The sequence below is a fragment of the Leptodactylus fuscus genome, chromosome 4 (assembly GCF_031893055.1).
Source record: "Leptodactylus fuscus isolate aLepFus1 chromosome 4, aLepFus1.hap2, whole genome shotgun sequence".
In the NCBI taxonomy this organism is placed as follows: domain Eukaryota; kingdom Metazoa; phylum Chordata; class Amphibia; order Anura; family Leptodactylidae; genus Leptodactylus; species Leptodactylus fuscus.
This window is the reverse complement of record NC_134268.1, coordinates 208,416,690-208,444,030: the sequence shown is the minus strand read 5'-3', so window position 1 is coordinate 208,444,030 and position 27,341 is coordinate 208,416,690. Positions and strand designations below refer to the sequence as shown.

Below are 27,341 nucleotides of genomic sequence, written 5' to 3'. Positions count from 1 at the left end.
ACAGAGCTCCATAGACTAAAAGCTGATTTATAAAGCATAACTTGTCCTGCAAAAAACGAGACCTCACTCAGCTATATAAATGGTAACACAGAAAAAAGTTATGGCTTGAGAAAGGTGAGTATGAAAAAATAAAAACAAAAAGTAGAAAAGGGAAGGGTTAATGTTGTGAAATGTAATTTATTTTTAGCCACTTAATGATATTTTTCGTTCTTTTCATTAGTTGAGTTACGACAACTGGGCCAGTGGGCAACCGGACAACCACAATGGAGAGGAGTTTTGTGGGTTGATATTTGGCTATCTGTTACTGTGGAAAGATCTGCACTGTGGTACTAAATTGGAATGGATTTGTGAGCTAAAAAAAGGTACAAACATATCGAGAGTAAAGAGAACGTCCACCTATAGATACAACCCCTAGTGTAACTACGTGGCATGCTGAGGTTCCAATGTGGCAACACAATGCATTATTAAAGGGAGTCTGTCAGCAGAAAAAGCGGTATCAGACTAATAATAGTATCTTGTAGGTCGGTTTCTACACTTTCCAAAGATGCCTTTCTTATTCTGCATTGTAGCTCCATTTTTATGAAAATCAAGATTTCATTTTATGAAAATTAGAAGAAAAGGGCTTTATGGACATTTCGCTCTCTGCTATGGGGCACCACCAATTGCAGTGAACGCCTCCATCAGTACTTAACCACTTCTGGACCACCAATAGACTTTATTAGAGATGAGCGAACACTAAAATGTTCGAGGTTTGAAATTCGATTCGAACAGCCGCTCACTGTTCGAGTGTTCGAATGGGTTTCGAACCCCATTATAGTCTATGGGGAACATAAACTCGTTAAGGGGGAAACCCAAATTCGTGTCTGGAGGGTCACCAAGTCCACTATGACACCCCAGGAAATGATACCAACACCCTGGAATGACACTGGGACAGCAGGGGAAGCATGTCTGGGGGCATAAAAGTCACTTTATTTCATGGAAATCCCTGTCAGTTTGCGATTTTCGCAAGCTAACTTTTCCCCATAGAAATGCATTGGCCAGTGCTGATTGGCCAGAGTACGGAACTCGACCAATCAGCGCTGGCTCTGCTGGAGGAGGCGGAGTCTAAGATAGCTCCACACCAGTCTCCATTCAGGTCCGACCTTAGACTCCGCCTCCTCCGGCAGAGCCAGCGCTGATTGGCCGAAGGCTGGCCAATGCATTCCTATGCGAATGCAGACTTAGCAGTGCTGAGTCAGTTTTGCTCAACTACACATCTGATGCACACTCGGCACTGCTACATCAGATGTAGCAATCTGATGTAGCAGAGCCGAGGGTGCACTAGAACCCCTGTGCAAACTCAGTTCACGCTAATAGAATGCATTGGCCAGCGCTGATTGGCCAATGCATTCTATTAGCCCGATGAAGTAGAGCTGAATGTGTGTGCTAAGCACACACATTCAGCACTGCTTCATCAAGCCAATACAATGCATTAGCCAGTGCTGATTGGCCAGAGTACGGAATTCGGCCAATCAGCGCTGGCTCTGCTGGAGGAGGCGGAGTCTAAGGTCGGACCTGAATGGAGACTGGTGTGGAGCGATCTTAGACTCCGCCTCCTCCAGCAGAGCCAGCGCTGATTGGCCGAATTCCGTACTCTGGCCAATCAGCACTGGCTAATGCATTGTATTGGCGTGATGAAGCAGTGCTGAATGTGTGTGCTTAGCACACACATTCAGCTCTACTTCATCGGGCTAATAGAATGCATTGGCCAGCGCTGATTGGCCGAATTCCGTACTCTGGCCAATCAGTGCTGGCCAATGCATTCTATTAGCTTGATGAAGCAGAGTGTGCACAAGGGTTCAAGCGCACCCTCGGCTCTGATGTAGCAGAGCCGAGGCTGCACAAGGGTTCAAGCGCACCCTCGGCTCTGATGTAGGAGAGACGAGGGTGCACTTGAACCCTTGTGCACTTGAACCCTTGTGCACCCTCGGCTCTGCTACATCAGAGCCGAGGGTGCGCTTGAACCCTTGTGCACACTCTGCTTCATCAAGCTAATAGAATTCATTGGCCAGCGCTGATTGGCCAATGCATTCTATTAGCCCGATGAAGTAGAGCTGAATGTGTGTGCTAAGCACACTCATTCAGCACTGCTTCATCACGCCAATACAATGCATTAGCCAGTGCTGATTGGCCAGAGTACGGAATTCGGCCAATCAGCGCTGGCTCTGCTGGAGGAGGCGGAGTCTAAGATCGCTCCACACCAGTCTCCATTCAGGTCCGACCTTAGACTCCGCCTCCTCCAGCAGAGCCAGCGCTGATTGGCCGAATTCCGTACTCTGGCCAATCAGCACTGGCTAATGCATTGTATTGGCGTGATGAAGCAGTGCTGAATGTGTGTGCTTAGCACACACATTCAGCTCTACTTCATCGGGCTAATAGAATGCATTGGCCAGCGCTGATTGGCCGAATTCCGTACTCTGGCCAATCAGCACTGGCTAATGCATTGTATTGGCGTGATGAAGCAGTGCTGAATGTGTGTGCTTAGCACACACATTCAGCTCTACTTCATCGGGCTAATAGAATGCATTGGCCAATCAGCGCTGGCCAATGCATTCTATTAGCGTGAACTGAGTTTGCACAGGGGTTCTAGTGCACCCTCGGCTCTGCTACATCAGATTGCTACATCTGATGTAGCAGTGCCGAGTGTGCATCAGATGTGTAGTTGAGCAAAACTGACTCAGCACTGCTAAGTCTCTGCATTCGCATAGGAATGCATTGGCCAGCCTTCGGCCAATCAGCGCTGGCTCTGCCGGAGGAGGCGGAGTCTAAGGTCGGACCTGAATGGAGACTGGTGTGGAGCGATCTTAGACTCCGCCTCCTCCAGCAGAGCCAGCGCTGATTGGTCGAGTTCCGTACTCTGGCCAATCAGCGCTGGCCAATGCATTCTATTAGCCCGATGAAGTAGAGCTGAATGTGTGTGCTTAGCACACACATTCAGCTCTACTTCATCAGGCTAATAGAATACATTGGCCAATCAGCGCTGGCCAATGCATTCTATTAGCTTGATGAAGCAGAGTGTGCACAAGGGTTCAAGCGCACCCTCGGCTCTGATGTAGCAGAGCCGAGGCTGCACAAGGGTTCAAGTGCACCCTCGGCTCTCCTACATCAGAGCCGAGGGTGCGCTTGAACCCTTGTGCAGCCTCGGCTCTGCTACATCAGAGCCAAGGGTGCGCTTGAACCCTTGTGCACACTCTGCTTCATCAAGCTAATAGAATGCATTGGCCAGCACTGATTGGCCAGAGTACGGAATTCGGCCAATCAGCGCTGGCCAATGCATCCCTATGGGAAAAAGTTTATCTCACAAAAATCACAATTACACACCCGATAGAGCCCCAAAAAGTTATTTTTAATAACATTCCCCCCTAAATAAAGGTTATCCCTAGCTATCCCTGCCTGTACAGCTATCCCTGTCTCATAGTCACAAAGTTCACATTCTCATATGACCCGGATTTGAAATCCACTATTCGTCTAAAATGGAGGTCACCTGATTTCGGCAGCCAATGACTTTTTCCAATTTTTTTCAATGCCCCCGGTGTCGTAGTTCCTGTCCCACCTCCCCTGCGCTGTTATTGGTGCAAAAAAGGCGCCAGGGAAGGTGGGAGGGGAATCGAATTTTGGCGCACTTTACCACGTGGTGTTCGATTCGATTCGAACATGGCGAACACCCTGATATCCGATCGAACATGTGTTCGATAGAACACTGTTCGCTCATCTCTAGACTTTATACATCCAGGTGTTCCCTCTGTTGTCCTGAGCAGCTGTACAAAATCATGTAGCTGCAGAAGCGGGGTGCCGGCTGTTACTACTTCTCTAGAGAAGCTGTATACACAGCTATGTGGCTCAGCTCTGACCAGGCGGTCACATTATCTGCCGAGTATGGGAGACTGTAGGGTAAGTTCAGACGTTTTTTTTTTTACCTGAACCAGAAGCGGAGGCCGCCTCAGGTTCCAGTTCAAAAGACGGGTAGCCACGACTGAATGGTGGTGCTCTACAACGGCATCCAGTCGCCCGCTCCGCTCCGGATTAGGCCCAATGAATGGGCCTAGTCGGGAGGAGGGAGTGTCTTCAGACCGAATCGCGAGTCGAAACGGCCTGAAGAATTAGCATCTTGCTTCTTTTTTACGGGAGCCGGCACAATGGGAGCCGTGTTTTTGGTCTGGATTTTGAGGTGAATATGACCTCAAAATCCTGACCAAAATATTCTGTGTGAACTTACCCTCAGAGCTGCTGGGTCCTAGAGGGCCCAGATCAGCTCTGCAGTTTTGGTCAGGAGGCGGCTGAATGTATTTGAGTCCCAGATACAGGGGAAATCGGCCCCCACCATAAAAATAGTGTTCAGATGCCTCCAAAAGTCCATTATGACCTTATGGGGCAACAATCTAAAAAAATAAATAAAATTAAAGTAAAATGATTAACCCCTTCCCGATATGCGCCGTAATAGTACAGCGCATGTCGGGTCTGTAACTATGGCGACCGCCGGGTGTCTACTGCTTTAAGCAGTAGACAACCGGCTCTAATGCCTCCGATCGGTCCCCAGACCGATCGGAGGCATTAACCCCTCCGGCGCCACAGTCAAAGGCGCCGGAGGTGTCATTTTCCCGACGGCGCATGGACGCCGCCATTTTGCCGGTGATTGCCAGCTCCTGGAGCATGCTCCAGGGCCGACGTCATTACAAGGCTCCCAGGCTTGTCTGCAAATTCTCTCTTTTGCAGGCTGGTCTATGCAGCCTGCAAAAGAAAAGATGATTTTTTGCAGTGCATTGCAATGCATTAGCATTGTAATGCATTGCATTAGTGATCAGACCCCCTGGGGTTCAACACCCCTAGGGGGCTAATAAATGCAAAAAAAAAAAATTTAAAAAAAGTAAAATATATATATATATATATATATATATAAAAAAATATAAAAAGTATTAAAAATTCAAATCACCCCCTCTTTCCCTAGAACACATATAAAACTAGTTAAAAACTGTGAAACACATACATGGTAGGTATCCCCGCATCCGAAATCGCCCGCTCTACAAATCTATAAAAAATATTTTTCCTGTTCGGTAAACGCCGTATGGCGACTTTTAGAAAAAAAATTTTTTAACAAAGTTTTGGATTTTTTTTAAGGGGTCAAAATGTAAATAAAATCATATAAATTTGGTATCCCTGGAACCGTACCGAAACACAGAATACAGGGGACATGTCATTTTGGCTGCACAGTGAACACCGTAAAACCAAAGCCCCTAAGAAAGTCGCAGAAATGCATTTTTTCTTCAAATCCACCCCATTCTGAATTTTTTTCCTGCTTCCCAGTATGTTATATAGAATAATTAATGGTGGCATCATGAAGAAAAATTTGTCCCGCAAAAATTAAGACCTCATATGGCTCTGGGAGCGGAGAAATAAAAGAGTTATGGGGTTTAGAAGGAGGGGAGTCAAAAACGAAAAACGAAAATCAAAAAATGCCATCAGCGGGAAGGGGTTAAAATAAATAACTAATACCCCACTACATGCTCACATTACAGGTTCTAGTCCCACCCCCGAGGACACAATGCAAAATAAAAATTACTGTTATAGGGAAAACTATTTTGAAAGTTTTTTTTAGTAGAAGTTTGTGCTATTAAAAAAATGTGAAACATGAAAAACAGACAGGTTTTCCCTCCTCATTTGTTTACATTTTCCCACATATAAAAAAAAATAAAAGAGATGCGAAAATAAAAACAACATCAAAATAAAGCCCAATATGTCACCGAAAAAGAAGAAAAAAAAATGAGTTGAATTACCCGAGTAATAAAACTGCATATATACGAAAAACACAAAAATGTGTCTGGTCCTGAACCAGGGAAATTGGCCGGTACTGAAGTAAAGATGGCAACTGTGCACAGGTATCTGTTCTGGGCGGGACAACGTGGAGTTTTCCTAGGAAGACTGTGGAGTATCCCCCGTGGGGTGTCTGTACCACATGGTGAGGACCACTGGCTTAGAGCAGGTAGGCAGGAAAGTAATAGTCTATAGTACTGAGTGGAGACTCACCCCATATAGCGCCACTATACAAACTGATACAGATTCTCACACATTCACTCTTTCTTCTTGTATCTAGGAGCAGAATTAAAGGAAGAACCAGAACCTACCAGTAAGTAATATATTTCTTATTCTTTTTGAGGGTATTTTCACGGATTTCACCTCAAAATCAGCAGCAGATTCTTCCTGTCATTGTCTCCAATGGAAGAGAGATCAAAGCAGGACACAGAAAGTATAAGCCTCCTGCTCCATCTCACCAGACTCATCTGGACCTATTCAGTAGTGGAAAGTCATGGAGGAATGACAACGCTCTGGTTTGGATTTCCGGTGTGGGAGACCGGAGGGGCAAAAATGAAGAGGAATTTCAGGAGGATGGCATTCTCCAATTCAACTTCATTTCCTGCCATGTGAACAGTCACTAAGTGTAGACTAACCTGGTCATCCAAAATATACAACACAAAAACAGGCTAGACCCCTAAATTATTGCGAATTCCAGACCAGATCCAGAAAACTAATAAGGACCACAAGGGCTCCTGGATACAGAACTGTTAAAGGGAGTGTCAACAAAACAGCAAATCACCCCAGCCCCGCAGATAGATAGGTTAGTGTCACCAGACCCAGCATATCACCCCAGCTCTGCAGATAGATAGGTTAGTGTCAACAGACCCAGCATATCACCCCAGCCCTGCAGATAGATAGGTTAGTGTCAACAGACCCAGCATATCACCCCAGCCCTGCAGATAGATAGGTAATAGTCACCAGACCTAGCATATCACCCCAGCCCTGCAGATAGATAGGTTACTGTCACCAGAACCAGCATATCACCCCAGCCCTGCAGATAGATAGGTTAGTGTCACCAGAACCAGCATATCACCCCAGTCCTGCAGATAGATAGGTTACTGTCACCAGACCCAGCATATCACCCCAGCCCTGCAGATAGATAGGTTACTGTCACCAAAACAGCATATCACCCCAGCCCTGCAGATAGATAGGTTAGTATCACCAGACCCAGCATATCACCCCAGCCCTGCAGATAGATAGGTTAGTGTCACCAGACCCAGCATATCACCCCAGCCCTGCAGATAGATAGGTTAGTGTCACCAGAACCAGCATATCACCCCAGCCCTGCAGATAGATAGGTTACTGTCACCAGACCCAGCATATCACCCCAGCCCTGCAGATAGATAGGTTAGTGTCACCAAACCCAGCATATCACCCCAGCCCTGCAGATAGATAGGTTAGTGTCACCAGACCCAGCATATCACCCCAGCCCTGCAGATAGATAGGTTACTGTCACCAAAACAGCATATCACCCCAGCCCTGCAGATAGATAGGTTACTGTCACCAGAACCAGCATATCACCCCAGCCCTGCAGATAGATAGGTTAGTGTCACCAGACCCAGCATATCACCCCAGCCCTGCAGATAGATAGGTTAGTGTCACCAGAACCAGCATATCACCCCAGCCCTGCAGATAGATAGGTTAGTGTCAACAGACCCAGCATATCACCCCAGCCCTGCAGATAGGTTAGTGTCAACAGACCCATCATATCACCCCAGCCCTGCAGATAGATAGGTAATAGTCACCAGACCTAGCATATCACCCCAGCCCTGCAGATAGATAGGTTACTGTCACCAGAACCAGCATATCACCCCAGCCCTGCAGATAGATAGGTTAGTGTCACCAGAACCAGCATATCACCCCAGTCCTGCAGATAGATAGGTTACTGTCACCAGACCCAGCATATCACCCCAGCCCTGCAGATAGATAGGTTACTGTCACCAAAACAGCATATCACCCCAGCCCTGCAGATAGATAGGTTACTGTCACCAGAACCAGCATATCACCCCAGCCCTGCAGATAGATAGGTTAGTATCACCAGACCCAGCATATCACCCCAGCCCTGCAGATAGATAGGTTAGTGTCACCAGAACCAGCATATCACCCCAGCCCTGCAGATAGATAGGTTACTGTCACCAGACCCAGCATATCACCCCAGCCCTGCAGATAGATAGGTTAGTGTCAACAGACCCAGCATATCACCCCAGCCCTGCAGATAGATAGGTTAGTGTCAAGAGACCCAGCATATCACCCCAGCCCTGCAGATAGATAGGTAATAGTCACCAGACCTAGCATATCACCCCAGCCCTGCAGATAGATAGGTTACTGTCACCAGACCCAGCATATCACCCCAGCCCTGCAGATAGATAGGTTACTGTCACCAGAACCAGCATATCACCCCAGCCCTGCAGATAGATAGGTTAGTGTCACCAGAACCAGCATATCACCCCAGCCCTGCAGATAGATAGGTTACTGTCACCAGACCCAGCATATCACCCCAGTGCTGCAGATAGATAGGTTAGTGTCACCAGACCCAGCATATCACCCCAGTCCTGCAGATAGATAGGTTACTGTCACCAGACCCAGCATATCACCCCAGCCCTGCAGATAGATAGGTTAGTGTCACCAGACCCAGCATATCACCCCAGCCCTGCAGATAGATAGGTTATTGTCACCAGACCCAGTATATCACCCCAGCCCTGCAGATAGATAGGTTACTGTCACCAGACCCAGTATATCACCCCAGCCCTGCAGATAGATAGGTTACTGTCACCAGACCCAGCATATCACCCCAGCCCTGCAGATAGATAGGTTACTGTCACCAGACCCAGCATATCACCCCAGCCCTGCAGATAGATAGGTTACTGTCACCAGACCCAGCATATCACCCCAGTGCTGCAGATAGATAGGTTAGTGTCACCAGACCCAGCATATCACCCCAGTCCTGCAGATAGATAGGTTACTGTCACCAGACCCAGCATATCACCCCAGCCCTGCAGATAGATAGGTTAGTGTCACCAGACCCAGCATATCACCCCAGCTCTGCAGATAGATAGGTTACTGTCACCAGAACCAGCATATCACCCCAGCCCTGCAGATAGATAGGTTACTGTCACCAGAACCAGCATATCACCCCAGCCCTGCAGATAGATAGGTTATTGTCACCAGACCCAGTATATCACCCCAGCCCTGCAGATAGATAGGTTACTGTCACCAGAACCAGCATATCACCCCAGCCCTGCAGATAGATAGGTTATTGTCACCAGACCCAGTATATCACCCCAGCCCTGCAGATAGATAGGTTAGTGTCACCAGAACCAGCATATCAAACCAACCCCGAATCAGTTTTTTCCCTAGTTGTTTCCCCTGTTGCTGAGATATCACTGTTGTATCAATATTTAAATGAGCTCTTTGGAGCAGTGATAATGCCCTTGTTGCTCCATGAGTTCATTTCTTTATTAAGAAAAACAGCGATATCTCAGGGATCTTATGCTGTGCTCTCGTAACAGATTTCCTTTGTGGAGATCAACTACCACTCCAAAGGGGTATCTAGTAGTAAGTGATTTCTCCAAATGTGTTGACTTTTTTTCATAATGAGACATAAAGATGCACTGAATATGGTAGACGACACTTAGTATATATGCTCCCTGTGCCGCCATGCTGCTTTAACTTACATTTGTGCATTATTTGTGACAATCCTTCTATTTTGTACATTATAACATGATATTTGTATCTCCTTTATATCACAGAATATGAAGTTACAAGTGACGGTTGGCTCATCTACAATGACAGCCAATACTATGTCAGTGATGATGAAGAGCCGATGGAGAAAGCTCAAGGATTTTGTAAACGCAATTTTTCCCATCTTGTCACCATTAACAGTGAATCTGAGAGGAGATTCCTCTGGAAATATGTAAGTTCTGAGTATGAATATTCTTCTCCTTCTAGGCTATACGGTCCACAGTGACTATTAGTCACATAACATTTGTATTAAAATGGTGGCCATGATGGCGTTACGCTTGTTGAGCAAACTTTTTGAGCTATAAGGTCTCTTTAGTTTGGATATTATATTGTAGCTGGGACACTAAAGCTTGGTTAGATAAACTCCACTACACCGCTCTCAGAAGGGAATGACGGAGTCCCTGTATACCAGAACAACATGTTTGGCATCAAAATGACATTATTTACGTGCTCTAAACATGGTATTTTTATGTGATCATCTCTGATCTCCTGAATTATTCCAGGTTTCACACTGGTCTCTTATACAGGTCGATCTTAGACCTTGCCTCTTACTTCAAAAACAAAATTGACACCATCAGAGAAAGTCTCACCCTACATCCCTCACAACCACTCTGCCCAACTGTTTGGTGCTCTTCATCCTTAACCTATTTCTTCACCATCACCAATGAAAGTCTAATTTCAAAATCCGACCTCACCATCTGAGCGCTTGATCCAATCCAGTCACATCTCATCCCCAACCTCACTGGAGTCTTTACTCCTGTCCTGCCCATCTCTTCAACCTCCATCTAACCAGAGGTTCCTACCTTTCCAACCTCAAACACGCTACTTTCACACCTATCCTTAAGAAAATATCCCTTGACCCATCCTCTTCAGCCAAAAATTGCCCAATCTCATTGCTCCTTAAGAAAATATCCCTTGACCCATCCTCTTCAGCCAACAATCGCCCAATCTTATTAATAATAATAATAAATAATAAATTTTATTTATATAGCGCCAACATATTCTGCAGCGCTGTTCAATTTGTAGGGTTCAAATACAGACAGTAAGATACATTACAAAGAAAGTAATTTCACACAATGGGACTGAGGGCCCTGCCCGCAAGAGCTTACAATCTATGAGGTAGAGGGAGTGACACAAGAGGTAGCAGGGGCAGTATTGCTTATGCAGAGGTCAGATAATGTTGTAATAGAGGTGACTGTCATTACATAAACCTAAGACTTTATGAGCCGTCAACAGTCATGTCCTTTAACATGTGGATGGAGCTTGGACCTATAAAGTTATCCTGAAATGGCATCATATAATGTGGGGAAATGTGGGAGTGGGGACAGAGGAGGGTTAAGGGTTTACGTTAGACATTGTGATAGGCCTGTCTGATAAGATGTGTCTTTAGTTTGCACTTGAAACTGTAGAAATTGGGAGTTAATCTGATTGTCCGGGGTAGAGCATTCCAGAGAAGTGGTGCAACTCGGGAGAAGTCTTGTATACGAGCGTGGGAGGTTCTGATAATAGAGGATGTAAGTGTTAGGTCATTGAGTGAGCGGAGAGCACGGGTTGGGCGGTAGACAGAGATGAGGGAGGAAATGTATGGAGGTGCAGCATTATGGAGAGCCTTGTGGATGAGGGGGATAACTTTATATTTTATTCTATAATGAATAGGCAGCCAATGTAGCGACTGACAAAGACCAGAGGCATCGCTGTAGCGTCTAGCCTGATAGATGAGCCTGGCCGCTGCATTCAGAATAGATTGTAGAGGGGAGAGTTTAGTGAGGGGAAGACCGATTAGTAAGGAGTTACAGTAGTCAAGGCGAGAATGAATCAGAGAGACAATAAGTGTCTTTAGTGTATCTCTGGTAAGGAAAGGGCATATTCTGGAGATGTTTTTGAGGTGGAGGTGACATGAACGTGCGAGTGATTCAACATGAGGGGTGAAGGAAAGGTCTGCGTCAAACATGACCCCGAGGCAGCGGGCCTGCTGCCTAGGAGTTATAGTAAGGCCTGAGACTACAATGGATATATCAGGGACAGATCTGTTAGATGGTGGAAACAGTAGTAGTTCAGTCTTAGAGAGATTTAGTTTCAGATAGAGTGAGGACATGATATTTGAGACAGCAGAGAGAAATCTCATTGCTCCTGTATGCCTCAAAATTGCTTGAACAACACGTCCACTCTGAACTATCCTCCTATCTCTTGTCCAACGTACTCTTCAGACCCCATCACTACACAGAAACTTCACTAACCAAAGTTATAAACAACCTACTAACTATCAAAGCCAAGCATCACCACTCTGTTCTCCTCTTCCTTGACGTTTCCTCCGCCTTCAACACAGTCAACCACTTACTCTTATTACAAACTCTCTTATCACTTGGCATCACAGACTTAGATCTCCTCATACGTCACCAGCTGCACATACAGCATTTCCCACTCATACACCCCCCCCCCCACCATGCCCTCTTTCGGTAGATGTTGCCCAACACTCTGTCTAAGGACCCCTTTTGTTCTCCATCTACCACCTCAGCCTTGGCCAACTCATAAAATCTTACACTCAAATATATCCCTCTGGACCAGACATTACTACTCTGTTGTCCAGACTTCCAGAGAGTCTGGAGCTCACAATCTACATAAAAAAAAACAAAAAAAGAGAAAACCGAGTTAATCATCTTCGCCCCTCCTTGCATGGACCTCCTACCTGACCCATATATCAACGTTAACAGGACCATGAGAACCCCAACCCGATAGACCAGCCGTTGTGGGATATCCTTTGACCTATCCTTCAGGCCACACATCCCAATCCTCAACATCTCCTGCCGCCTCCAGGAACATCCATCAAATCTGCTCCTTTCTCAGCCCTGAAACAACAATTGGAGAAAAAGTTAATGTAGGTTTCTTTTTTACGGCTTTCACTCTGCAGCAAAAATGACGTCACCTGTATTCTATGTTTCACAACTAAAACTTTGGAAAAAAAATTATTTATAAAAGTATATTTTTGTATTTCTTGCTAATCCGTTAAGCTGTTGTGGTGTGATTAAGAAACAAACATCCAAACACACAAACGTTCACATTTATAATATTAGTAGGATTTTGACAATTTTGACACTTGGAATGTGTAGTTATTAGAGATGAGCGAGTAGTACTTGATCGAGTAGGTATTCGATAGAATACTACGGTATTCGAAATACTCGTACTCGATCAAGTACCACTCACTGTTCGAATGTAAAAGTTCGATGCAGAACCAGAATTGATTGGCTGAATGCTATACAGTCGGCCAATCAACACTGGTTCTTCTCCTACCTTTAGAAGTCTTCTCCGTGCAGCTTCCCCGCGGCGTCTTCCGGCTCTGAATTCACTCTGCCAGGCATCAGGCCTGGGCAGAGCCGACTGCGCATGTCTGCTTGTAGTGCGGGCATGCACAGTCGGCTCTGACCAGGCCCGATGCCTGGCAGAGTGAACGAACAGCTGGAAGATGCCGCGGGGACGCTGCAAGGAGAAGACTTCTCGGAGGATCCAGCCCGACCCTCACTCGTGGACTTGGTAAGTATAATTTGATCGAACGTTCCCTACCCCTGAAACGAGCATTTTCCCCCCATAGACTATAATAGGGTTCGATATTCGATTCAAGTAGTCGAATATTGAGGGGCTACTCGAAACCAATATCGAACCTCGAACATTTTACTGTTCGCTCATCTCTAGTAGTTATAAAAAAAAGGAAAAAAAATTACTTGGTTATTAAGAGATTGATCATAGAAGCCATGGCACTGGTGTGAACATAGACTTACTGCCCTTTTTCTCCTTTTCCATTCTTAGATTTTAACCAAAAGAACAGATTTAGAATATTACATTGGCCTTAAGATGGGACTGGATAAAGAATTTAAGTAGGTGCTTAGTAAGTAACACTGGGGTGTCTCTGGGGGCGTGGTCTCTGTGCGCTGTATGTCATGCAGTGGTACCGCCCAGTTGGCTAGAAGACCCTAATACTAAAATGGCTTATATCTTTAGAACGGCTGAATAGTTTTCATAAACAAAATATCAAAATCCTTAGGATGACAGCGCCGATCAGATGATGTAGGTCATTGGACTTTTCAAAGCTGGTAACAGTTTTTCCATAGAACATTACAAAAATGATACAATTTTACTTAAGACCCACTAGTAAAAAGCAAGAAACCATCTTCATATTTTTGGTCAATGCAAAATGAGATTGAGTTGTAATACCAGACATAGCTCCTAGATAAGAACAGCGCCATTTCTCTATAACTTCTTTAACCGCTTCCCGACATCCACCCTACTATGATGTCTGATTTCGGGACCCCTCTCAGGAGCCAAATGGTCGCCCTAGTTGCCGGGTCTCCGCTGTATTCTCTTTTCATGTCATTCTAATTTTTAATGTAGCTTCCCAATACATTGTAAAGAATATTAAATGGCACCAGTATTAAGTACCAAAATCTAGCAAAAAATAAGCCCTCATACAGGTCTATGAAGAGAGGAAAAAAAAAAAGGGGGGGGGGGTTGGAACGTGGAGTGTAAAAAATGAAAAAAAAAAATGGCAGTGGTGGGTGGGTACTATATGTTGTCTGATCATTCTCCTTTAAGCCTGTGTATTACACTATAACCTTGATGACGCCATGTCTTTATTATTAGGTGGATGGACGGTTCTCCAGTTGACTTTGTTGCCTGGGGAAACAATCAACCGGACTTTTTCAGTAATGATGAGTTTTGCACAGCGATGAATACACACTTGGGTAAGGCTGTAACCTACAATACAATGACCTTCCATTCACTGATATCGGACTGCTAGAGATTGCACACTGGCGTTCTATTCTCAAGGAGGATTTAGGGGTCTTTTGGTCTCCCATTCCCCTGATTGCTCGGGATCCAGTGGTTGGATCCTCCAGCAATTGGACACTTATCCCTTATCTTGTGAATAAAATTTGCAAAGGTAGTAAAACTTAAAAAAACAAACAAACAATTCAATGGTATCAATTTAATTGCAATGACCCATTGAATTAATCTATCAAGTTTTTTATGGCGTTTAGCTATATGAGAGCTTAATGTTTGTTGGACAAATTGTTCTTCATAATGGCTCCATTTATTATTCTGTACAACATACTGGGAAGATGGAAAAAAAATCTGAATTGGGTGGAATTGGAGAAAATGTATTTGTGCAATTTTCTTAGGGGCTTTTTCTAACAGCGTTCACTCTGCAACCAAAATTACATGTTACCTGTATTCTATGTTTTGATACGATTCTGGGGATATACAATTTATATACCGTACTTTTATTTACATTTTAATCCCTTAACAAAAATCAAAAACTTTGAAAAAAAATTTTTTTTTTCTAAAAATCGCCATATGGTGACACCCATAATTTTTTTATACTTATGAGTACGGGGATGCATAGGGCGTATTTCTTTGCAGGGCCAAGTGTACTTTTTAGTTATAACATTATAGGGAATTTCTACTGCATTGGTCACTTTTAATTAAAATTTTAATCAAAGGTTCGGCACTTGACTTTTTCCTGCTATGATATTCTCCATATGAGAAAAATCCTTTGATAAGTTTGTAGACCGAGCTATTTCAGACAAAGGGAGACCTAATGTGCATGTGTTTTTACAGTCATTTTTTAACTTTCATATATAATCTAGAGAAGAGGGGGGTGATTTGAACTTTTTGTTCTTTTTATTGATCAGGGTGTCTGATCACTAATGCAATGCATTACAAAGCATTGAAAAATATTGGCATTTGTATCACAGGCTGCTTTACTGGTACCAGACAAGCCGGGGAGCCTGTCATGGCTAGGAGCCTAGGAGCCTGTTATGGCAATGGAACACCTGTCTCAGATTTCACTCCAGGGACTTGTGATCCTTACCAATGGTTCAGCTTTTACTGAGGACTTGAGCCCTGTGATCAGTACATGCACTGATTGCGGGCATTAGCACCGGGTCTCTGCTGTATATTACAGCAGAGATCAGGCGGTTAATGTTGGCTGTTGAGTTTCGGAGCGGCCGCCATATTTAAACATCCGACATCCACTGTGGAAGGGGTTAAATAGATAGTCCAGGAACTGGTCAAAAAAAAAAGAATCCCAACTCCTGCACCTCAGTTTCTGTTCAGTCTCATACCAGCATCTCGTTTCTGGAGGTCCTGCACCTCACATGACCACTGATGCTAATCATTGGTCTTAGGGGTCACTGGAGAGGGACTGATGACATCATGCACATACATCACCAATTCCTTACCAGCAACTGCTGAGGCCACTAACTGGTCACATGAGGCACAAGACTTCTAGCCACAAGGACTGGAAAGGTTATTGACAGTGAGCATAATGATACGCCATGAGTATTAGGTGGATAACCCATTTAATAACACTCAGGGTGACTGGCGGACCTGTGGGCATGTTCTTGCTAAAAAGGGTCATTTGGGGTAAATTTGAAGCCCACCCCTAAACCTATACCTAGCAATCTGGGGTCTCCTTTCCTTAATATTTGGCTACCCATCACTAATTTGCCATTTCTTTCTATTATTATTTTATAGGGAATTGGAGGAACAGACACTGTGGTTTTCCTCATTCGTTTATCTGTGAAAGGACAAACAGTACCATTAATGCCACATTTGCCCCAACTCTTCCTGCCCCAGAAGGTGGATGTCCAGAAGACTGGATGCCATTTGGACAGAAGGTAATTTCATCAATATTAATATTACTATTGAATATAGACAGGGGTGAGCCTGCTCCTATCGCCGCCCGAGGCTAACTGCAGAAAGCCGCCCCCCCCCCCGCCAGAGGAGGGGCGGAGTGGGGGCGTGGCCGGGCGGGTCAGGGGCGTGGCCGAGTGAAGGGGGCGGGGCTTAGCGCCGTTCACCGGCAGAGAGTAGGCCCGGAGACTGCCTGCTCTCTGCCTGAGCGTGAGGGGAGGCTGCTGGAGCAGCGCTGCTCCAGTGGCCTCCCCAAACCACCGCTCGGTGATAAGCCAGTCCAGGACAGCTTGTTCTGGACTGGCTTAGGGAAGCAAAAATGCTGCCCTCCCTGAGGCCCTGGCATAACGCCACCCGAAGCGCTCGCTTCAGGTCGCCTCATGGGAGGTGCGGCACTGAATATAGAATATAGAACATACAGAACTACAATAGTATATGGTAGCATGTACAATATATGGTAGCATCATGAGGAACAATTTGTCCCACAAAAGTTGAGTTCTCATGTGGATCTGTAAATGGAAAAATTAAAAAAATTATGGGGTTTTGGAAGGCGGGGAGTCAAAAATGAAAATCGAAAAATTAGAGTTAAAAACCTCATGATATTTTATGTTAAAATTTTTGTGCAAACCTATGTGTCTCCATGGTAAGAGACCATAAACAAACCATGTGTAGTCTGACTCTGGTAACTCTCCCTTCATAGGGAATAATTCAGAATTTCTGATAACAGATGTACAATATATTGGTGAATTGTTTTATATAGTATATAATGTCATTATACAAAGTAACCATAAGGTAGACTTATATATGAAATTCTACTTCTGGATTTGTTATCGTAATAATATTCTGATATTCTCAATTTAAGTGTTACGGGATATTTGGCACAGGAGAAGATGAAGGAGTTCACTGGGATAATGCCAAACGCGCCTGTCAGTCCTCAGGAGGAAGTTTAGTCATTATAAATGATGATTTGGTGCAATGTAAGTAATGGATAAACTATAGGGTTGAGTGATCGGGATCGGATGCCGATCGGCGATCAAGCAAATTTCACGATTGGGATTGGCTGGAAAATGATCGGAAATCTAATTTTGAAATCTCAAGATTGGCTCATCCCTAATAAACTATTATTTTTTTTATGTATGTATGTACTACTGTTTTCATGTTATGAAGCAACATAGCCAAGAGTTATGCTCAACTTGAAGTAGTCTCAGCACGCCGGATGATACGTTTTCTTAAAAAAATTTTTTCCAAATTTTATTGTGGAGACATGCTCCAAGTTAAAAATATATATATATTGTTCTTGGAAAAGCAGTCGATGGATATGTCCTTGTGCAGACGGGACAGAAGGACGAATAAGCCTACGCGTTTCGGGGATATGACCCCCGCGTAGGCTTATTCGTCCTTCTGTCCCGTCTGCACAAGGACATATCCATCGACTGCTTTTCCAAGAACAATATATATATATTTTTAACTTGGAGCATGTCTCCACAATAAAATTTGGAATTTTTTTTTTTAAGAAAACGTATCATCCGGCGTGCTGAGACTACTTCAATTTGTTGCTTCTATTGTGTCTGTGCCGGACATGACGTCCCGGGCATCCGGATGACTACAAGCACCTACTACTCCTGCATTAACAGTAAGAGACATTTATCATTTTTGTAATACGGGCTGAGACAAATTTTTCTTCTTTGCTTATGCTCAACTTGCCTCACCTTACCTGGGCATCCTTGCAGATTCCAGTGGTCTCCTGAAATTCTCTTCCGACCTCTTCCAGTCTCTAGCTGGGGTCATGACGCTGGGGTCATTTGTCAGTGACCCCGCAGCACATGATGTCTACCAAAGGCCGGATGAGAACGTTGAGGGACCACTGGAAATTACGAGCAGGAGAGGTGAGGCAATGAAAGTATGTGTCGGGGAATGATCTCTTTAGACTAGGTTTACACCTGTGTATTTCTTTCCGTTTTCTGGTCCACTGGAGGAACAGGAGCATTATATAACAGACAGAACCGTATCCATTGTATGACAGACACAAACAGAGCCGAGGAACCCAATTGACTATATCGGGATCTGTCGGCTGTTGTGTGTCTGTATTCTGTGTCTGTATTCTTTCAAACTTCAATCGTTGGACAAAAAGTTAGGCTACTTTTTTGGCCAACGAAGAAGACATGGAGGACGGTGGGCTCGCATATATATCAGTCTGTAAGCTTTTCCGTGAAGGGAATGCATTGCTAAACTTTTCATTTCCTGTATAATTCCGGTGAGGACTCATTCATGGTTCTTTTGCAAAAAATGTTTGTTTTTTTTTTGCCTTTTTGTACGCTCTTATTTAAGTTTTAATTTCTCCCTCCTTCCCCTCTGCAGTGGCTAAACTTCATTAGATTTTATTACATGGTGATACATATATAATACATACATATCATATGTTTTATTACAGCTTTTGTAATGTCTCATTTAATAAACATTACGGTTGAAGTCTGGATTGGATTACATGATAGGTATAATCAACGCAAGTTTGTCTGGATAGATCAGAGTGGATTGTATTATACAAACTGGGCTAAAGGACATCCACGGTGGTATAGAGGTTCATCTGTAAGTAATGTATTGTCTTTATATATAACACTATTTATTAACAATGGAGGGGACGATTTGTGACCGAACAGGTGGAATATACCTGTGGGCAGAGTAAGCCTGTGCCTATAGACTGGAGGAAGGGAATCTGCGGAATGGAAACCTTAAGCCAAGTCACAGTTTATTTGGACTAAAGATTAAAGGGATTCTACCATTAAAATCTTTTTTCTGTGGCTAACACGTCGGAATAGCCTTTAGAAAGGCTATTCATCTCCTACCTTTAGATGGGATCTCCGCCGCGCCATTCCTTAGTAATACAGTTTTTTACCGGTATGTAAATTAGTTCTCTGGCAGCGATGGGGATGGGCCCCAGCACTGAAAATGCGATGAGGGTGTCCCCACCGCTGCCCGAGAACAGGATCATGCGCCGCCTCTGTCTTCTGCTGGATCCTCCCCTTCTTTCTTCAGCAGCGTCACCTCTGTCGACTCTTACACTAGTAGAGCCGACTGCGCATGCTCGCAATTGCGGCCTCGGAACTAGGGCCTCTACTAGTGTAAGGCCGACAGAGGTGAAGGTGACGCTGCTGAAGAAAGAAGGGGAGGATCCAGCAGAAAACAGAGGCGGCGCAGGATCCTGCTCTCGGGCAGCGGTGGGGGCGCCCTCATCGCATTTTCAGTGCTGCAGCCCGCCTCCATTGCTGCCAGAGAACTAATTTACATACCGGTAAAAAACGGAGATCCCATCTAAAGCGGAGATCCCATCTAAAGGTAGGAGATGAATAGCCTTTCTAAAAGGCTATTATCCACAGAAAAAAAGATTTTTAATGGTAGAATCCCTTTAAACATAGTGTATAACACTGTCAGAATTTCAAGGAACCTATCTATAAAACATAGTGTAGAATACTGTCAGGGCTCCTAGGAACCTATCTATAAAACATAGTGTATAACACTGTCAGGACCCCTAGGAACCTATCTATAAAACATAGTGTATAACACTGTCAGGGCTCCTAGGAACCTATCTATAATACATAGTGTATAACACTGTCAGGACTCCTAGGAACCTATCTTTAAAACATAGTGTATAACACTGTCAGGGCTCCTAGGAACCTATCTATAAAACATAGTGTATAACACTGTCAGGGCTCCTAGGAACCTATCTATAAAACATAGTGTATAACACTGTCAGGGCTCCTAGGAACCTATCTATAAAACATAGTGTATAACACTGTCAGGACTCCTAGGAACCTATCTTTAAAACATAGTGTATAACACTGTCAGGGCTCCTAGGAACCTATCTATAAAACATAGTGTGTAACACTGTCAGGGCTCCTAGGAACCTATCTATAAAACATAGTGTATAACACTGTCAGGGCTCCTAGGAACCTATCTATAAAACATAGTGTATAACACTGTGAGGACTCCTAGGAACCTATCTATAAAACATAGTGTATAACACTGTCAGGGCTCCTAGGAACCTATCTATAATACATAGTGTATAACACTGTCAGGACTCCTAGGAACCTATCTTTAAAACATAGTGTATAACACTGTCAGGGCTCCTAGGAACCTATCTATAAAACATAGTGTATAACACTGTCAGGGCTCCTAGGAACCTATCTATAAAACATAGTGTATAACACTGTCAGGGCTCCTAGGAACCTATCTATAAAACATAGTGTATAACACTGTCAGGACTCCTAGGAACCTATCTTTAAAACATAGTGTATAACACTGTCAGGGCTCCTAGGAACCTATCTATAAAACATAGTGTGTAACACTGTCAGGGCTCCTAGGAACCTATCTATAAAACATAGTGTATAACACTGTCAGGGCTCCTAGGAACCTATCTATAAAACATAGTGTATAACACTGTGAGGACTCCTAGGAACCTATCTATAAAACATAGTGTATAACACTGTCAGGGCTCCTAGGAAACTATCTATAAAACATAGTGTATAATACTGTCAGGGCTCCTAGGAACCTATCTATAAAACATAGTGTATAACACTGTGAGGGCTCCTAGGAAACTATCTATAAAACATAGTGTATAACACTGTCAGGGCTCCTAGGAACCTATCTATAAAACATAGTGTATAACACTGTCAGGGCTCCTAGGAACCTATCTATAAAACATAGTGTATAACACTGTCAGGACTCCTAGGAACCTATTTATGAAACATGACATAATAACAAATATGACAAATATGAATTATACTGTGTTGAGGGGCTACTAAGAGATATTCTACTGTATGGAGGCCACTTTTGGGAGTATGTGTAAATGGGGCATTGTACTGTGTGTGGGCAGAGGCCTGGAAAGTGGGCACTATGCTTGGGGGGTGTATCAAGTCAAGAGTTTACTATGGGGTCCAGTCTTTGTTAGTTACACCCCTATATAAATGTCCTTATGTGAATAAAACTGGTTGGTGCACTAGGGGTGTGGTCACATCTGCCAGATCACCTCTTTTCACCACTAGTCACTGCACATCATGACACACCAAATATTGATGGGATTTACATTTCTCTTTTCTTCATTTTGTTAATTGATAAAAAAAATAAACTATTAACCCTTCTATTCCTGAAAGCTTTGTTACTGCGCAGCATATTTTCCTCACCTGTCTAACATGTACCGTACATGAAAATGTTTTTCTAATTTCTTACCTTTAAGGGTGACTGTGCCGCTTTGCAACGTGGGGATATACTGAGCGCCGGTACCTGGATTACACAGGATTGTAGTCTGGAGAGAGGATACATCTGCCAGAGATATAAGGGTAAGATCAGTTATGGCGGAGACATTTCTTTTACCTGGGGCTCTAATCGGGGAGACTTTTCTCCATAGTCAGAGATCAGCAGTGAGGAATTCCATCTATTAGGGTAGGTCACACTGGCGAACACAATGCAAGTACATTGGTGGCTTTGGAGGTAGCACCCAGCTCAGTGCTGCCCCCTGTTGTTGTACTGTCATGGATCCCTTCTATCAAGGCAACTGTATTGATGAGGGTACAGATATGAACTTGTTGACTTTGGTACGTCAGGAGATACACAAGACAGGTCACAATCCAATCATGGCTCCTGGTCGTATCATAGATTCAGCCACCTTGTGAAATGTTGTGCACTAGTTAGTTTAGATGCACCTTTTGGTCAAAGTGCTCATGGTTAAAAAAATTGCACAATTTCCCTTTTTATTGCTTTCTAACCTGATGGGCTCTTTCACGTTGCCCAGGAACTGGATGGCACTTGTGTGTTTTTAAAGAGTTACAAGTCATAAATACAGCGGGAAAATGATCTTCGTTTAGGCCTCTCCCATTTTTTTTTTTGCCAAAATGCAAAAGTGGCAGCATAACATCTGGAAAAAAAGGAGCAAATTCTTCATAAATAGAGATGAGCGAACAGTGTTCTATCGAACACATGTTCGATCGGATATCAGGGTGTTCGCCATGTTCGAATCGAATCGAACACCGCGTGGTAAAGTGTGCCAAAATTCGATTCCCCTCCCACCTTCCCTGGCGCCTTTTTTGCACCAATAACAGCGCAGGGGAGGTGGGACAGGAACTACGACACCGGGGGCATTGAAAAAAATTGGAAAAAGTCATTGGCTGCCGAAATCAGGTGACCTCCATTTTAGACAAATAGTGGATTTCAAATCCGGGTCATATGAGAATGTGAACTTTGTGACTATGAGACAGGGATAGCTGTACAGGCAGGGATAGCTAGGGATAACCTTTATTTAGGGGGGAATGTTATTAAAAATAACTTTTTGGGGCTCTATCGGGTGTGTAATTGTGATTTTTGTGAGATAAACTTTTTCCCATAGGGATGCATTGGCCAGCGCTGATTGGCCGAATTCCGTACTCTGGCCAATCAGTGCTGGCCAATGCACTCTATTAGCTTGATGAAGCAGAGTGTGCACAAGGGTTCAAGCGCACCCTCGGCTCTGATGTAGCAGAGCCGAGGCTGCACAAGGGTTCAAGCGCACCCTCGGCTCTGATGTAGGAGAGCCGAGGGTGCACTTGAACCCTTGTGCACCCTCAGCTCTGCTACGTCAGAGCCGAGGGTGCGCTTGAACCCTTGTGCACACTCTGCTTCATCAAGCTAATAGAATGCATTGGCCAGCGCTGATTGGCCAGAGTACGGAACTCGACCAATCAGCGCTGGCTCTGCTGGAGGAGGCGGAGTCTAAGATCGCTCCACACCAGTCTCCATTCAGGTCCGACCTTAGACTCCGCCTCCTCCGGCAGAGCCAGCGCTGATTGGCCGAAGGCTGGCCAATGCATTCCTATGCGAATGCAGAGACTTAGCAGTGCTGAGTCAGTTTTGCTCAACTACACATCTGATGCACACTCGGCACTGCTACATCAGATGTAGCAATCTGATGTAGCAGAGCCGAGGGTGCACTAGAACCCCTGTGCAAACTCAGTTCACGCTAATAGAATGCATTGGCCAGCGCTGATTGGCCAATGCATTCTATTAGCCCGATGAAGTAGAGCTGAATGTGTGTGCTAAGCACACACATTCAGCACTGCTTCATCACGCCAATACAATGCATTAGCCAGTGCTGATTGGCCAGAGTACGGAATTCGGCCAATCAGCGCTGGCCAATGCATTCTATTAGCCCGATGAAGTAGAGCTGAATGTGTGTGCTAAGCACACACATTCAGCACTGCTTCATCACGCCAATACAATGCATTAGCCAGTGCTGATTGGCCAGAGTACGGAATTCGGCCAATCAGCGCTGGCTCTGCTGGAGGAGGCGGAGTCTAAGGTCGGACCTGAATGGAGACTGGTGTGGAGCGATCTTAGACTCCGCCTCCTCCAGCAGAGCCAGCGCTGATTGGCCGAATTCCGTACTCTGGCCAATCAGCACTGGCTAATGCATTGTATTGGCGTGATGAAGCAGTGCTGAATGAGTGTGCTTAGCACACACATTCAGCTCTACTTCATCGGGCTAATAGAATGCATTGGCCAATCAGCGCTGGCCAATGCATTCTATTAGCGTGAACTGAGTTTGCACAGGGGTTCTAGTGCACCCTCGGCTCTGCTACATCAGATTGCTACATCTGATGTAGCAGTGCCGAGTGTGCATCAGATGTGTAGTTGAGCAAAACTGACTCAGCACTGCTAAGTCTCTGCATTCGCATAGGAATGCATTGGCCAGCCTTCGGCCAATCAGCGCTGGCTCTGCCGGAGGAGGCGGAGTCTAAGGTCGGACCTGAATGGAGACTGGTGTGGAGCGATCTTAGACTCCGCCTCCTCCAGCAGAGCCAGCGCTGATTGGTCGAGTTCCGTACTCTGGCCAATCAGCACTGGCCAATGCATTTCTATGGGGAAAAGTTAGCTTGCGAAAATCGCAAACTGACAGGGATTTCCATGAAATAAAGTGACTTTTATGCCCCCAGACATGCTTCCCCTGCTGTCCCAGTGTCATTCCAGGGTGTTGGTATCATTTCCTGGGGTGTCATAGTGGACTTGGTGACCCTCCAGACACGAATTTGGGTTTCCCCCTTAACGAGTTTATGTTCCCCATAGACTATAATGGGGTTCGAAACCCATTCGAACACTCGAACAGTGAGCGGCTGTTCGAATCGAATTTCGAACCTCGAACATTTTAGTGTTCGCTCATCTCTATTCATAAATAAAGTGTAGGACAGAAAAAGACCTCAAAGGGGGCCACATGGTGGCTCAGTGGTTAGCACTGCAGCCTTGCAGCGCTGGATCCTGGTGTTCCATTTTTTTTCCCCTATCAGTATGTCTTTGGAATATGGGATGCAAATACATGCAAACACGGGGAGAGCATACAAACTCCTTGCAGATGTTTTTTTGCCCTTGGTGGGATTTGAACACCAGGACCCCAGTGCTGTAAGGCTGCAGTGCTAACCACTGAGCCACCGTGTGGCCCCTAAGTTGCTTAATAAATGTGACCTATTGGGTATTTGATAGAACGTCACTGTTTTTGAGCCAAGGCCAGATGATGATTTAAAAGGAATGGGAAATACAGAGAGAGAGCGTTCTTCCTGCGGTATCTACTTATGGCTTTGGTTCAAATACTGAATAAAAAATCGCAGTGGTATTTAAAGGACACAAAAAAGATGCCCGTCGGAGTTGCCTGTGACCTGGAGCAACATGTGAGGCAGCCAGAGAAGGGACTCGTTTTTTATATGACCAAGTGTGGCTTTAGTGTTATGAGTATAGTATTTTAATGGTTCCAATAAAATCTAGTTTTTAGGGGGGGGGGGGCAGTGGGGTGGATTTTGACCATATTTTGACTCGGGGAGCCAAGTCAAAATATGGTCAAAACCCGCCTGCCATGATGTCATGGTCGCGGCTTCCCCCACCGCGGAGTTGGCTCAAATAAATGGGCCGATGCCGGAGGTTGCGGCTGCCAGGCGGAAGCCACGGCTCAGAGAGCCGCGGCTGCCAGGCGGAAGCCACGGCTCAGAGAGCCGCGGTATCCGCCTGAAGAAAGGACAGCTCGATAGCGGAAAAAAGAACGCTAGTGGTCTCCATAGACCACCATTGTAAAAGGGCGGATTATGACGTGGATTCCGCTGTCAAAATCTGCCCCTTTGGCCCCGTGTGAACTAGCCCTTCAATATCCTCTCTAGTGAGTTTAAGTTTCACTATAGTTACATTTTTTTTGATGTGGCCAGATAAGGGATTAAAAGGAAAAAATAGGCATCTACACCTGTCTCCGCCACTCACTGGCAGGGTTCGGTTCCTTGGACTGACCAGATAAAATGACTCTGGGACCCACTCTCCAACAATCCATAGGAGATAACTCTTAGTACCCTTAATAGATATCAATATCCACTATTATAAATGGGGGCCCCCAGGAGCATCCTTTGGTACTGACACCGGAGTTGATCCATCATCTTCTGGTCCCTTTCCTGTTGCGTGCCACTTCGGGAAACCATGAGGCTTACGTGACTGCTGCAACATAGGTAATAGTCTATTGTCTTATACTACATGTACAGTAACTCATTTATTTTCATTTCTTCTTTAGATCCAGGTCTACCAGTTATCCCCACCAGTCCCTCAGATCACTATACATATGGAGATGCCATCTACAAGTTTGACACAACCAAAAGGACCTGGGATAAGGCCCGTCAGGAGTGTCTGAAGGATAATTCACAGCTAGCCAGCATCTTGGACGAGTACACCGCATCTTTCCTAAAACTCCACCTGGCTAAACATAAGGAGCCATTTTGGATTGGCCTGTATAGTAGGGAAGAGGTGAGAATATTTTTCTTCTAGGCTTTCATACAAGCAGCAGAATAGACTGGATATTGCACCATTAGGTATCACAATTAGTCATAAAAGAGATTGTTCAGCCACTAAAAAATTTCAAAATTGCTTATAACTGTATAAAATAGTAATACCTCACCGATTCCTCGTCACTCCCATGCTTCTGTTTCCTGGATCCCTTGATGATGACCCAACATGGCACTGGCTGTAGTGGTGACTTGCCATGGACTGTGATTGCCATCTGTGACGGCATGTCATCATTGAATCCCAGGATAAAGAGACAGGTGGATTGCCCAGGAAGCTATAGAACGGAGTGACGCAGGATCGATAAGGTGATTTTATTTATATATAATTCCATGTATAAAACTCTAATTCTTTCAGACTAAAAATACATACAAGTGGGTTGATAACTGGAGAGTTCGATACACTAAATGGGCCACTGAGGAGCTAAGAATGGGCAAGTCCTGTGTATACGTGGATACGGATGGAAAATGGAAGACGTCATCTTGTAATGCGAGTTATCCCTCTATCTGCAAACATACAAGTGGTAAGATGATCACTGCCAGAAATCTTGTATCAGAAAATGTGACAGTATATAATAATTTTTAATCTAATATAGGCCTAAATTTCTGAGCTGATCCCCAAACACACAGAGGTTGGAGCTACATTTTTAGGTCTCTTAAGCCCGCGCTAGTGGTTCTTCTCTTATTCCTTCTAAAAATGTATAATTTAATTGATTTGCATCAGACTCCTTCCTCTGACTGATGGGCACCGCTTAGTCCTTTCTTCATAATGGTATAATTTATTATTCTGTACTTAGAAGCTGGAAAAAAAATCAGTGTGAAGCCAATTGGAGAAAAAGTATATTTATGCGACTTTCTTATGGGCTTTAGTTTTATAGCGTTCACCGTGTAGCCAAAATAACATGTCAGCTGTATACTATTTTTTGTTATGATTCAGGGCATACCAAATTTACTGTATATACTCGAGTATAAGCCGACCCGAATATAAGAGAGGCCCCTAATTTTACCAAAAAAATTGGGAAAAACGTATTGACTCGAGTATAAGCCGAGGGGGGGGGGGGGGAATGCAGCAGCTACTGGAAAATTTCAAAAATTAAAATGGTCGGAGTTTTGGGTGCAGTAGATGCTGGGGAAGGGGAGGGGGTGTTTTGGTTGTCTGTCTGCCCCTTCCCTGAGCTTGAGGACTGTTTTTTTTTTTCC

The 27,341-nt window shown here is 44.6% G+C and overlaps 1 protein-coding gene across 1 annotated transcript in view; it reads left to right on the top strand.

Moving 5' to 3' along the window:
* LOC142200938 (macrophage mannose receptor 1-like) overlaps positions 1-27,341 on the top strand; it is a 58,728-nt gene that overhangs the window by 21,491 nt on the left and 9,896 nt on the right. The window contains exons 15-25 of the mRNA XM_075271685.1: positions 221-362; positions 6,128-6,160; positions 9,639-9,802; positions 13,432-13,499; positions 14,263-14,363; positions 16,156-16,298; positions 17,177-17,291; positions 18,746-18,900; positions 21,545-21,647; positions 25,877-26,106; positions 26,500-26,665. Of these exons, the coding sequence (XP_075127786.1) occupies positions 221-362; positions 6,128-6,160; positions 9,639-9,802; positions 13,432-13,499; positions 14,263-14,363; positions 16,156-16,298; positions 17,177-17,291; positions 18,746-18,900; positions 21,545-21,647; positions 25,877-26,106; positions 26,500-26,665 (1,420 nt within the window). The remainder of the gene's footprint in view (positions 1-220; positions 363-6,127; positions 6,161-9,638; positions 9,803-13,431; positions 13,500-14,262; positions 14,364-16,155; positions 16,299-17,176; positions 17,292-18,745; positions 18,901-21,544; positions 21,648-25,876; positions 26,107-26,499; positions 26,666-27,341) is intronic.